At 36.3% G+C, this 14,202-nt stretch overlaps 1 protein-coding gene across 2 annotated transcripts in view; it reads right to left on the bottom strand.

The window, feature by feature from the left end:
- The window catches only part of CHN1 (chimerin 1), a 195,002-nt gene that overhangs the window by 134,861 nt on the left and 45,939 nt on the right, over positions 1-14,202 (bottom strand). For both annotated transcript variants that reach the window (XM_025849933.2, XM_073882258.1), the window contains one exon: positions 9,713-9,768. In XM_025849933.2, the coding sequence (XP_025705718.1) occupies positions 9,713-9,768 (56 nt within the window). The remainder of the gene's footprint in view (positions 1-9,712; positions 9,769-14,202) is intronic.

The raw sequence follows: 14,202 nt of genomic DNA, 5'->3' as shown, positions 1-14,202 counted from the left end.
TGATGCCTGCTTAGCTCTGGGGTTGCATCTGCCATGCTCCCACAAGTACTCTGCAGTTGCCCTTAGGAACTGCACACACGTAACGAGGGAATTACCACCGAGCCTGCTATAATGCCGGATTCACTGCTCCTTCCTCCACCTAGACAGGAAGATCCTTGAGGAGGAGGGACTTGTTTTATTTGCCTCAAATTCTAAAGATTTAGCAGAGAGAAGACCCTCAGAGAATACTGATTCAATGAATACACACATGCCACAGAAAGGACGGGAGCCTAAGAGCTACAGACATTAATACACGTTTTTGTAAACCATATAATAAGAGCATTATGTTGTAAAATAAGTTGCACAACAATATTCATTCATTCATTCATTCATCCAGTAAACATATAAGAATCTTTATTACATACAAGTCTTCATAGCCAGGTGCTGAATATAATCTACTGGAGTGAGACAGTAAGTAAAGAAACGTTTACAGTCAATTTCCTACTTATATGACCAGACTTGAAGAGAGACTTTTTAAAACATGTGCTAGCAAAATGTACATCAAATATACATCTAACTGGTATTGTGACTAGAATTAGAATACAACATGAAATGTGTAACTTTCTCTATATTTCTCATTACACTAACAGCACTGAACTTGAGTTTGGTGCATTCTGTCCAGCCTCAGTCTGCTTTACCCATTTACCCTAGAAAAACACAACTGTTGTTGTAATAAGAAGCTTCCTCAAAAATGCTTTCTAGTTCCCTGAAACGTTAGCTTCAAAAATATGTCACAGAGAGGAGAGATTTGGTTTCATGCATTTAAAAAATCGTAACTATATTCCCACTATTTGGCTGCCAGAAAAAATAACAGTGTATCCATTTTAAGGCTCCATGTTTAAGGATGCTCAAATACCAAACTAGTTTGATTTATACCATATTAGTATGAATCAACTAAAAATATGGAAGTTCTTTGATATCTCTGCGTAAATATGCATATCTTATACTCCCGTAGTGTATACTTGTGTCTGCGTCTCTATATACACACATATGCACACGCACGCACGCACACACACACCCCATATGTATATACATTTGTTTCAATTCAACCAGGTACTTGACATAAACTAACAAAATCACTTTTTACATAATTGAAAATCATCTAAGTATACATTTTATATTATAAACTATATTTCATTGAATTATATACTTATACAGTTCTCTATTGACCCAGAGTTGTATACACAAACATATGTACCATTACTTTATAGGTGATAAGGGATTTCCAGGGTAATTCTGATTATGTAAGACTTCCACTTCATATGCTAAATTCAGAATTAACTCCCCCATAAGATAAAACTGCACTGTAACAATATTATTAAGAATCATTTTCAAGCTTTTACGTATTTGCTTAGTCTCTAAAGCATGCCTAAAGTACTTAGTCATGGACCTGGATATCCTTCCCTTTAAAAAGATTTATTTATTTTAAATTTCAAAATTTTCTCCTAACAATAGCTTTTAATAAAAAAATGTTCTGTATTTTAACATGGCAGTGTTAAATTCACAATGGCAACTGGTAAGATCTTCTGAAATGAGAAAAAGTGTATTAGTTACAATTTTATTTTCTGTCAAATTATTCTACTTCTTACTATTAGATATATTGTGTTTTAGAGTACCGTCATCAATAATTTATGATTTAACAGTTGAATAATTCAGGTACCCACAGAACTTAATAACCTTTGTTTAAAAGAACCATCAGTTTATCTACTGCATTAACTTTTCTCTTTTCTTCTACACATTTCAGTGGTAATTAAATCCTGTTGCCTTTTCCCCCTTAAACACAGTGACCACTTAGTGTTTAATGTCCCAAATCCAATTCCTCAGTTAAATATTTGAGGTTGAACAGCAAGTGGTTGCTCAGTACAGTTTTATTTTTAGTGCTCATCACTCCCAAGAACCTTTAATTCTCCCAAGCCAGCTATTTATCATTTAATCAAGACTAAAACTGAAACTTTCTTTATTCAATAAGTATTTTATGTTAGCTCCATCTCACTGATGATTAATGCTTTACTTTCATTTCAAATAGATATCTAAGTTATTTGATTGTTTTTACAGGCATTTAATGAGACTGAATATTGCTCAAAATAAGTAGATGAGCAGCACTAGCGATATACTCTCAATATCTATATTTATAAATTCAACCATTAGAGCAATATCGAATGGGGATGTCATTTCTTTAAAATGAGACCTTTCCTGCTCTTTATTAATTGCCCTTTAGTTATCACCAGGTAAAAACAGAAAGACATTGTTGAGTGTTATAGAGATTGGTCAAATATAGAAACAAGTTGTTATCACTAATTTGCTAATTAAATGTACATACTTTATTTACGCATAATTAATCTTTATTAAGCTGTCAAAGTTGAGTAGCTAATAGATTATTAGTTTTGAACAACATGAGAAGGTGGTTACAATATGGTAGGAGAGCCAGTCCACGGTAAACACTTCTGCCCACAGAGCAGCATTCCGTGCCCACCAATTTGCCCTTAGAACATGATTACTAATTTCTTGTGAAAGAAAACTAAGCAGAGTGAAAACAATTTAAATAAGAAAATCTCAATTGTACCCTTTGTTTCCCAGTGCTTCTATGCCTTCCTTTAACCAACAGTGCAGAATATGACACTCTTGTTTTTCAGTGGATGACAGTATTCAGTCAACTGCATCACAAAACTAAATCAAGAGAAATTATTTTCAGAGACTCTAAGAGCCAGCCAGTCTCCTAGCATTCCATGTTTGTATCAAAGTGGAGCACCAGAAGCCTATATACTTGGAACTTTCAAAATTAGCTTCAGTGACTGTTGTTCCTTAATGTTATGCCTGCTGCTATGAGAAAGGATCGAAAGTCCACTTCTGCACGGGCTGTGAAACTACAGTTGGTCAACGTAACATCAATAAATGCACTTTATATAATAAGCCACATGATTTTTTGAAAAGAATTTAGTTCAGGTAAAAACTGGATCTTATTAGCCTTTCTGGTCCTCAAGGGTTACGTACTGTTATTACTGTAATTCCCTCTTCACACAACGTTATTGATCCTCAATCAGCAATGCCATCAATTTACACATCTGCTGTTTCTTTTTTATCTTCTTCAACTTTTCTCTTCTTCTTCCTTTTATTATGTCTTCATTTGTGTGGCCTCAAATTCTTTTGAGAAAGGCAAAGTATAGATATTCCTCAAGAAAGATAATTGTGTATATGAACCATGGAACACTACATCAAAAACTAATGGTGTAATGTATGGTGATTAACATAGAATAAAAAAAGAAAATAAATAAATATAAGTTCTTATCTATAAAAAAAAGAAAAAAGAAAGGTAATTGTGTTACTAGTACTTTCAGCCTTTTCACAGAACTACCGCCAAAATCTCACTTTCTGTTAAAAGTTTAAAAGGCTGTGTCTGGTCAGAGTATAAAACAAAATGAAACTTTTTTTTTAAACAGCATTTTAAAAAAAATTCTCACTACACATAAAATTATTTCATCATCCTTGATCATGGCACAGTAGCAATAAAATGCCACCATTAAACACTACATACTTATTCCGTACATACATATGTGCAGACTGGACACCTACAAATATTTAAACTGCAACATGACATTTAAAAGATAATCTCATGAAATCCCTAACTAATTTGATAAATTAATACTCTTTATGACTCTATGCTTTCAGAGCTATTCAGCGTTTTTTAACCAGTTTTCATAATAACAAGCTCCATTTCAACATTTTTTGAACAATGGAGAAGCAATTCCTTTAAATAGTGTATCATCTAAGAAAGTTATTATGATTCCATATTACCTAATATAGTTCTTATTCAAATTTCTCTAATTATACCCCAAATATGTAGCTTTAGAGAGAGAGAGGGATCTCTATTTCTAGGACCCTATCAAGGTACCTGTACCGCAGTTGGGTGGCATTTAGTCTCCTTCATTGTAGAATGGTCCCACCACTGTTATTTCTTTTACGAAAATGACATTTGCAGGACAGATGTCTTATAGAATGTACACATTTTGGATTTGTCTGATTTATACTTCATAAAAAGAAAGAAGTTAAGCATTTTGGCAGAAATACCATATAGATGGTGTTGTGTGTGCCTCATTACATCACTTCTGGAGACATGTCAGTTTGACCCATTACAGGTAATGCTAAATTTGATCACATGGATAAAGGTGTGACTGCCAGATCTCCACTAAGAAAACATATCTTTCTCTTTGCAATTCATAAATAATTGGTAGGCTGACACCTTGAGACCATGTATATATCCTCTTCACCTACAATCTTTCACTCAATTTTAATGGTCAATGATGATCCTTGCCTGACTCAATTATCAGCACAAATCATTATCACTCTACACATTTAGCCACCCTTCTGCTGTAAAGGACAACTTTACATTCTGCCCCTCTCCCCTGTTTTTTCTTTGTATTGGGGTAGGGTTTTTTTGGTAAGTACCACTATGGACTAACTAACATATTATCTTTTCATTCAGTGTGTTATAATTCATTACTATCATTTTTCTTTTTGATTATCAAATTGTCCCAAATTTGGCCTGTGAGAACCCTTCTTTCAGGTGGGCTGCTAGGTCTTTTGACATGTCCCCATCCATTTCTGAGCTCTCCTTGCTTTCCGATATAAAATGTTCTAGGATCTCATTGCCCCAGGTTCTGGAATCAGGAATTTCTCTAAGGAGCGTTGGCTCCTTTCAGGAAATAGTGTTTGGAAACCAGCCTTTGGGCACTGAGTGTGTTCATTCTTACTAGGGCATCATTGCTTCTAAGGCCTTTCCATGGACTGACAGAGAAAATACATTTTTAAAAATCTGTGAGTTCATATTTATACCTCCAGTTCAAATTCCATACCAATCTGTACTTCTCAAGTTCCCCCTACTCCATATTTGTATCTCCTCAGAACACTGGTTCCCCAAAATCCAATATAGTGACTCATTTGCTCTGTCCTGTATTACACACAAAATCATTTCAGAATTACTATACAAGTACCACTAACAACAACAAATTGCTAAGTATAAAGATCTCTTTGTAGGTTATGATTCTTAGAATATTTCCCCCCAAGTCTTTACAGTCAAAGTATTTATAAGCTACTTAAATTAATTTTGGGGTATGTTACGAATTTGTTAGGTTCATTTGTTTCTATTTGTATTCAAATTTAAGATTTGCTCTTTTTATCATTTTTTGCTTAATTTTGTTGTTTGAATATGTGAAATACTTGCACAGTTCAAAAGTCACAACTATAGAAAAACATATCCTCAGGGAGTCTAACTTCCACCCTCATCTTCCCCACACTGCCCTCCCCCCACCGACACTCCTTACAGATAATTATTTCATTGGTCTCTGGGTTAATCCTTCCTGTGTTTCTCTTTTGCAAAGATAAGCTTTATTTTTTTTTCAATTTTTCCCTTCTTCATTACTAAAAATGGACCATAATTACCATACAGGCATACCTCATTTTATTGTGCTTCACTTTACTGTGTGTCACAGATACTGTGTTTTTTTACAAGTTGAAGGTTTCTGGCAACCCTGCATCAAACAAGGCTTTTCCTGCCATTTTTCCAACAGCATTTGCTCACTTTGTGTCTCTGTGTCACAACTTGGTAGTTCTCAGAGTATTTCAAACTTTGTCATTATTATCATATTTGTTATGGTGACCTGTCATCAGGGATCTTCAGTGTCACTATTGTAATTGTTTTGGAGCGCCACAAACTGCACCCGTATAAGACCGCAAACTTGATTGCTACATGTTCTGTATTCTGACTTCTCCACCAACCGGACATTCCCCCATCTCCCTCCTACTCCTCAGATCTATTCCCTGAGACACAACGATATTGAAATTAGGCCAATTAATAACCCTACAGTAGCCTCTAAGTGTTCAAGGGAAACAAAGAGTCACACATCTCTCACTTTAAATCAAAAGCACGAAATGATGAAGCTTAGTGAGGAAGGCACGTCGAAAGCGGAGACAGGCCAAAAGCTAGGCCTCTTGTACCAGTTAGCCAAGCTGTGAATGCAAAGGAAAAATTCTTGAAAAAAAATTAAAAGGACCACAGGGGTAGGGGGGAAGGAAAACTGAATGGGAAGAAATCCCATATGACAAACCATATGAGACTCTGGACTCCAGGAAACAAACTGAGGGTTGTGGAAAGGGAGGTGGGTAGGGGGATGGGCACTGGGTGATATACTCAACTAATCAATCACTGAACATTATATCAAAAACTAATAATGTACTATACCTTGACTTATTGAATTTAAATTAAAAAATGGTTATAATAGTAAAGTTTATGCCATGTGTTTTGCCACAATAAAAAGAATTAGAATCATGTAAGAAAAAAATGTGCTACTCCAGTGAACACATGAATGATAAGAAAGCAAAACCACCTTATTGCTGATAATGGAGAAAGTTTTAGTGGTCTGGATGGAAGATCAAACCAGCCACAACATTCCCTGAAGCTAAAACCTGATCCAGACTAAGGCCCTAACTCTCCTTAACTCTAAGGCGGCTGAGAGAGGTGAGGAGGCTGCAGAAGACAAGTTGGAAGCTGGCAGAGCCGGTTCATGAGGTTTAGGGAAAGAAGCCACCTTCACAGCAAGGGGAAGCAGCAAGTGCTGATGTAGAAGCTGCAGCAAGTTCTCCAGACGATCCAGCTGGGATCATTCATGAAAGTGGCTACCCTAAACAACAGATGTTCATTGTAGATGAAATAGCCTTGTATTAAAAGACGATGCCATCTAGGACTTTCATAGCTAGAGAGAAGTCAATGCCTGGTTTCCAAGCTTCAAAAAACAAGCTGACTCTTGTTAAGGACTAATGCAGCTGGTAACTTTAAGCTGAAGCAAGGCTCCTTGAACATTCTGAAAATCTTAGGGCCCTTAAGAACTACACTCAATCTACTCTGCCTGTGCTCTATAAATGGAACCATAAAGTCTGGATGACAGCACATCTGTTTACAACTCAAATTACGGAATATTTTAAGCCCACTGTTGAGACCTACTGCCCTGAAAAAAAGATTCCTTTCAAAATATTACAGCTCACTGACAACACACTTTGGGTCACCCAAGAGCTCTGATGGAGATGTACAACAAGACTGATGATGTTTTCATGCCTGCTAACTCAACATGCATTCTACAGCCCATGAATCAAGGAATAATTTTGACTTTCAAGTCTTACTGTTTAAGAAATACATCTCATAAGGCTACTGCGGCCATAGATAGTGATTCCTCTGATGGACAACTGAAAACCTTGAGGAAAGGATTCACCATTCTAGATGTCATTAAAAACATTCATGATTCCTAAGAGGTCAAAATAGCAACATTAAATATAGGAGTTGGGAAGAAGTTGATTCCAACCCTCATGGATGGCTTTGAGGGGTTCAAGACTTCACTGGAGAAAGCAACTACAGATGTGGTGGAAACAGAAGAGAACTAGAAGTGGAGCCCAAAGATGTGACTGAACTGCTGCAATCCCATGATAAAACTTGAACAAATGAGGAGCTGCTCTTTGCATGAGCAAAGAAAGTGATTTCTTGAGATGGAATCTACTGCTGATCAAGATGCTGGGAAGACTCTGGAAATGACAACCAAGGATTTAGAGTATTCCATAAACTTAGTTGACAAAGAGGCAGCAGGGTTTCGCTGACTCCAATTTTGAAAGAAGTTCTGCTGTAGGGAAAATGCTATCAAAGAGCATCACATGCTACCAAGAAACTGTTCATGAAAGGAAGAGTCCATCAATGCGGCAAATTTCATTGTTGTCTTATTTTAAAACATTGCTACAGCTACCCGCACCTTCAGCAATCACAGCCCTGATTAATCGCAGCCATCAGCACTGAAGCATGGACCTCCAGCAGCAAAGAGATCACAATTCACTGAAAGCTCCCATGACGGCATTTGTAGCAATAAAGTATTTTTAAATTAAGGTGTGTACATTGTGTTTTCAGACATAATGCTATTGCATGCTTAATAGACTATAGTGTGAACATCACTTTCATATGCCCTAGAAAACAAAGAAACTCATTTGACTCTCTTTATTGCAGTGGGTCTAACTGAAATTATTGTATTTCCAATGTTTATATATATATTTTCTATTTGGAAATCATTCCAGATCAACTCATAGAAATCTTCCTTATTCTTTTTAATATCCCAGTTTATTCAATCAGGCTCCTATGGACAGACATTTAGGCTTTTTCTAATATTGTGCTGTTACAAATAATCCTATAATAAACAACTTTGGGCATATGTAATTCCCTATTTGTACAGGTAATTCATCAGGGTAAATCACTAGAACTTGGACTGGGAGGAAAACGCGGGCAGAGTTTTGTCAGGTATTACAAAACTCCCATAAGATTGTAGCACTTCACATTCCTATCAGCCATGTCAGAATGTGTTTGTTTCTTCACAGACTTACCAGCTAAGCATATTCTAATCTTCTGAACTTTTGCCAATTTGAAAAGGTGACAATGGTCTCTCTCCGTGTATTTTAATTTGCATTTCTCTTATTGTTCATGAAGTTGAACATCATTTCATACATTTTGATAAGTCATATCTTTTTTGGTGAACTGTTCATGTCTTCTGCTCATTTTTAAAACCACAATTTAAATCTTTTCTTACTGGAAAAGTTACTTCAATGCCTTCAAACTTTGTTTCAAAAAGAATAAAAAATAGGGTGCCTGGGTGGCTCAGTTGGTTAAGCGACTGCCTTCGGCTCAGGTCATGATCCTGGAGTCCCGGGATCGAGTCCCGCATCGGGCTCCCTGCTCGGCAGGGAGTCTGCTTCTCTTTCTGACCCTCTCCCCTCTCATGCTCTCTCTCTCTCTCATTCTCTCTCTCAAATAAATAAAATCTTTAAAAAAAAAGAATAAAAAATAAAAATTGGAAGAATATATGACTTAACTGAGAATATTAAACTATACTGTCACCATTCTATACTGTGTTCTGAACCGTTCATTAAAAAGGGGCAGTTACAGAGGTACAGATCTGTGATTCAACAGTCTTGCACAATTCACAGCGCTCACCATAGCACATACCCTCCCCAGTGTCTATCACCCAGCCACCCCATCCCTCCCACCCCCCACCACTCCAGCAACCCTCAGTTTGTTTCCTGAGATTAAGAATTCCTCATATCAGTGAGGTCATAGGATACATGTCTTTCTCTGATTGACTTATTTCACTCAGCACAGTACCTCTGACACAAGTAATACAATATATGTTAAAAAAAAAAAAAAAAAAAAAGAAGAAGATAGCAGGAGGGGAAGAATGAAGGGGGTAAAATCGAAGGGGGAGAAGAACCATGAGAGACGATGGACTCTGAGAAACAAACTGAGGGTTCTAGAGGGGAGGAGGGTGGGGGATGGGTTAGCCCGGTGATGGGTATTAAAGAGGGCACACTCTGCGTGGAGCACTGGGTGTTAGGCACAAACAATGAATCATGGAACACTACATCAAAAACTAATGATGTAATGTATGGTGATTAACATAACATAATAATAAAAAAATAGGAAAAAAGTGGCAGTTATTTTAATTGAGAAGAATATTAAGAAAAATGCATTCAAGTACAATTTCTTGATGCTAATATAACTGGCTAACCCCACAAATAACATGCTACTGAGTAAGGTCAAAGTTCAGGAAACAGATGATTGAGAGACATTTTGTTCTAACAGTTTCATCATACCCACCTCATTAGTACAGGTAATTCTTCGAGGATGAGGGGCTTCCTGTTGCAACTGATACACTGTAAAGACAGAAAGTAAATCATTCCATATGGGCTCACAGAAATTGTCCTTACTCTTTTAAGCGTTATAGTTTATTCAATTGGTCTCCTATGGACAAACATTCAGGTTTTTTCTAATATTCTGCTATTACAAATAATCCTTAATTTCCCTTTCGTAGAAAGTTTGAATATATTAGGAATCACAAACTGGCTGCTTTTTCACATTCCCAAGAAAACTGGTACAGTCCTATTTGCTATTAAATTAAAATTTGTTAAGAGCAATGCAAAGAAAGTAAAACAAACTAAACTTAGTGAAAGCCCAAAAGCAAGCATAAATAGAAAAATCATAATCCATACAAATGTCTTTTTACCTTGTAACAAATCAGTACTGGGTATTTGGCTGTGTTCTCCATAATCTGGTCTTTTATTTTCCCCAATTCTTGGTGGATGTATTGCATAAAGCATGTCTCTCATATAAGCCAATAATGGTTATATATTCTTAAAGCACATTATTACATGTCAAACTTGAAACTAAAATTGGGACTTATGTTAGAAGTAACAGGTGTGCTGCTTTTCTCCCCTATTTATACCGCAAACATCTATCTTGAAAGATAATCTCCCCTAAAAACAAAATTTCTGAGCCAAAGTTACCACCACTTCTTCAACTAGAGCCACATGCAGCACAAGAAAGAATTCAGGTACTGAAGTAACTTGCCAAGGAGAGGGTAATTTTTAGGGTATCTGAAAATGAATCCATGAAAATGACACCAATACAATGACATTCTAGCCTCACTTCAGGCTTTCTGATTTGTAATGAAGAATAAAGAACAGAAAGTGGTAGGTAGTCATCAGAGAGAGTATGTTTATGTATATCTAACTTTATCTCTTGGAGGGAGTTTTTCTTCTATTTCTACATATATAATCACATATAACTGAATGTAAGTTAATAATGTACTTAAATACTTAGGCATTCTGTCAACATAACATCAAACTAACCAGACTTCCGTGATTGTCAGATAATGAACGACTTAAATTTCAACTGGACATCATTATATAGACTCCACTTCTGATCATATTCTTTCATATTTATCATAGGGACATATGGAAACACAATTAGTTACACTACACATATATACACAAAATACACACCGAGCACATACAGACACGCCTCGCTGTGCCGTACTGCTTTGGGAAAGGGATATGTACCACGGCAGTTAAGAATCTGAACTCTTGAAACAGATCACCTGGGGCTTGAACACGGGGGCTCTGCCACTAACCCTGCATCCTGTGCCTCAGTTTCCCTCATTTGTAAAATGGAGATAATAATAGTTTCTACTTCACAGATTACTGAAAGAATTAAGTAAGTTATTATACATAAGAGGCGTAAAATAGTTGCTACCACCTAGAAAACACCTAGGTATTATTATACATAGGTGACTGATAATACATACAATTTTTTACGTTAATATTTGGTTGCTAGGATGCATCTTGAATACATCACCAAAACCAGGAGAATGTTAGAATTTAAAAGGTACCAAAAAGACACAGCTTTCCTACTTAAAAATCAAAAAACAAACAAAGCCCACTCTCTCATTTAGTAATGTTTGAAATTCTACTGATAGAAATGAATTCCTTTGTCTTTCCCTCCTGGTTGCAAAAATGCCCGAGATGTCATATATTAAAAATAGTTTCAGACATCCATATTTTACCGTGAAAGTCAGTTTTTCAAAAATATCCCTGTGAATACACTGTTAAGGATAAAGAGATGATATGGAGGAAGTGGTCCTGAGACCTCGGAGAAGGGGAAGAAAGAGCACAGAGACCAAGTCCGTCCAGCCCTGAGAGTGGCAAAACACACGCAGCACCACATACGCCCAGATAAATCTCCATCCCCCTAAGAGGAGCCAACACATGATTTGAACAAAGGGAGGATTCTTCAGGTCCACTCCTCCATATTGGTAACTATTCCATGTGAAAATCCAGTTCACATTTCCACGTTGATCAGTAATCCTCAAAAGATCAGTTGTGTTCCTTTGTCAAGAAAATGCTTGGGAAAGTACTGTCACCTACGGAAACTCCATTATGAGAACTGAATGGTAGCCAAGAGGACATTAAAAGTTATTAGAGAATATAAAACATTGATTTTGATTCAAAGCACAAATACTGAAGTATATGGTTATCACCAGTAATGGATTTACCTATTCACTAAGCAAACATTAAGATAAGCCAATTTGAAAAAAGGAGTTGACAATATCCTCACATGAGAATTTTAGCCTTTGTTTTTTTTTGGTGGGGGGGGTTTAGCCTTTGTTTTAATCAGCATTTCAAAGGGTATAGCTGGGCTTCATGGAGAGGAGTAATTTTTACACAAATGCTTCCTCATTTGCTACCAATGGTTAGTCTACCTTTAAGACACATTTTTAACAAATAACAGAGAAAGGGGGGCCTTCAGATATTGTAGAACTGAATGTAACTATATGAATTCAAGGAATACCTATCAAAAAGATCATTAAAAAGATCACCGTAATAAAGACTAATTAATTCAGGCTCTTCTCAATTTAGAATTCTTGGTAATTTAAACTGGAACTCAGCAGAAATTTAAATTGCACAATCATTAAATGATTCACCAAAAATTAACTGCTAAATTCAAGATGAGAAGATATATGATTAAAGTACTTAACATTTTTCAATCGCCTTAGCAGTATCAACGCTTATATAGTTATTAATGAATTTCTCAGTACCTGGAGACAGTAACAAAACATTGTTAATGAAGCTCAGAGATCACAAATAGGTATTTTGAGGTCAAAATTGGCCCACATGTTTGGCTTGCTGTTTTCTAAATTTAAATTTGTTTTTAACATTTAAAAAAAGAGATTTAACAGCAACAACAAAGGTAAAAGAGAATTCCACTTCTGAAAAATAAGACAACATCAGAGCAAGTGCTCAATAAAGGGGAGCTAATTATGAGCCACTCCCTGCAAACAGGGGCATCCATGCTCTACTCGCCCTCCGTTGGCACTTGGCTCACTTGCCTCATTTATTACAGGTTGGGGGCCTGGTTAAAGTCAAGCAATTCGTATCAAAAAGCCACAAAACTAGGGGCGCCTGGGTGGCTCAATCAGTTAAGTGTCCGACTCTTGATTTCTACTCAGGTCACCATCTCATGGCTGTGAGATCCAGCCCCGCATAGGGCTCTGCGCTCAGCGGGGAGTCCGCTGGAGGATTCCCTCTCCCTCTGCCCCTCCCCCTCCCCCAGCTCATGCTCTCTAAATAAATAAATAAAATCTTTTAAAAAATGACAATAAAACTATATTTATGTAAAAAGAGTCCTCAACTTAGACATCTTGCTAGTTCTATTTTCCTATTGGTTCATATTTTTAAGTTTTTAGAATTATGTGGGGTGGAGCTCAGGCATTGAGGTTACTAAAAGAAACTATAAAATTCAGGAGAATTGTCACCAAAAAAAAATGTCATTTTTAAGAACATGATAGCTACTGTAAGACATGTAGAGATGCAGAAAATACAAATCACCTATACATTTAGTGCTCAATATTCTTCAAGGGGAAACAAATCACCACCACGGTTTAATAACAATGTGATGCTCTTACACAAAAATGTGCAAGGTACAAGTCAGAGCAAAGGGAACAAAGGTAAACTGAAAACCAAAAAATGCAGACAAGAATTTTAAATAGGCTTCTAGCCAATGAGATTATGAGATAAAATCTTTAAGAAGTAAAGAACATTAGTCATTTTTATACATTCTTTGAACTATACTCCCCAGAAATAAAAAGGCACCAGCAGGGATGGGGGAAAAAGCCTCTATGGCAATATTTTTAGAGACTGTTCATATTTTGCTTACTATAATTAGCCCAAAGTAGCAACCTATTAAAATAAAACTATCTGTTGTTCTGGGAACATAAAGCCAAGAATCTGAATTGCTGCTCCTTCAGTCAGCAAATTGCAGCAACTTACAAATACCAAATTTAGGATAACTCAACATTTACAAAGATGTTAAAAATGTATATTTAAAGTACAGGTTTCTTAGGTTGCTTATCCAAGTCCAGAGATAAACAAAAACTTCCAGTACGGGTGTCTGCAGTAGTGCATTCATGGATTGCCTCTCAAAGCTACTCTCATTATACTAATCCTATTTCCACTTTTTAAAAATCTGAAATATCTTTTACTTGAAAAAATAATATTCTCTAGGAAGCAAGGAAGGGGAAATAAAGGGCTAAGAACCTAGACTCTTTGGAAAAGATTTTTATTCTAACGCAAAGTTTAAAGAGCAATACAGAAAATGGGTTAGCCTGGTGATGGGTATTAAAGAGGGCACGTTCTGCATGGAGCACTGGGTGTTATGCACAAACAATCATGGAACACTACATCAAAAACTAATGATGTAATGTATGGTGATTAACATAACAATAAAATTTTTTTAAAAAAATAAAGAGAATT

This window comes from Callorhinus ursinus, unplaced genomic scaffold (genome assembly GCF_003265705.2).
Source record: "Callorhinus ursinus isolate GAN/ISIS: 27379988/994484 unplaced genomic scaffold, GSC_fseal_2.0 scaffold2, whole genome shotgun sequence".
NCBI lineage: Eukaryota > Metazoa > Chordata > Mammalia > Carnivora > Otariidae > Callorhinus > Callorhinus ursinus.
The sequence above is the reverse complement of the archived record's forward strand: the minus strand, read 5'-3'. Positions and strand labels throughout refer to the sequence as shown.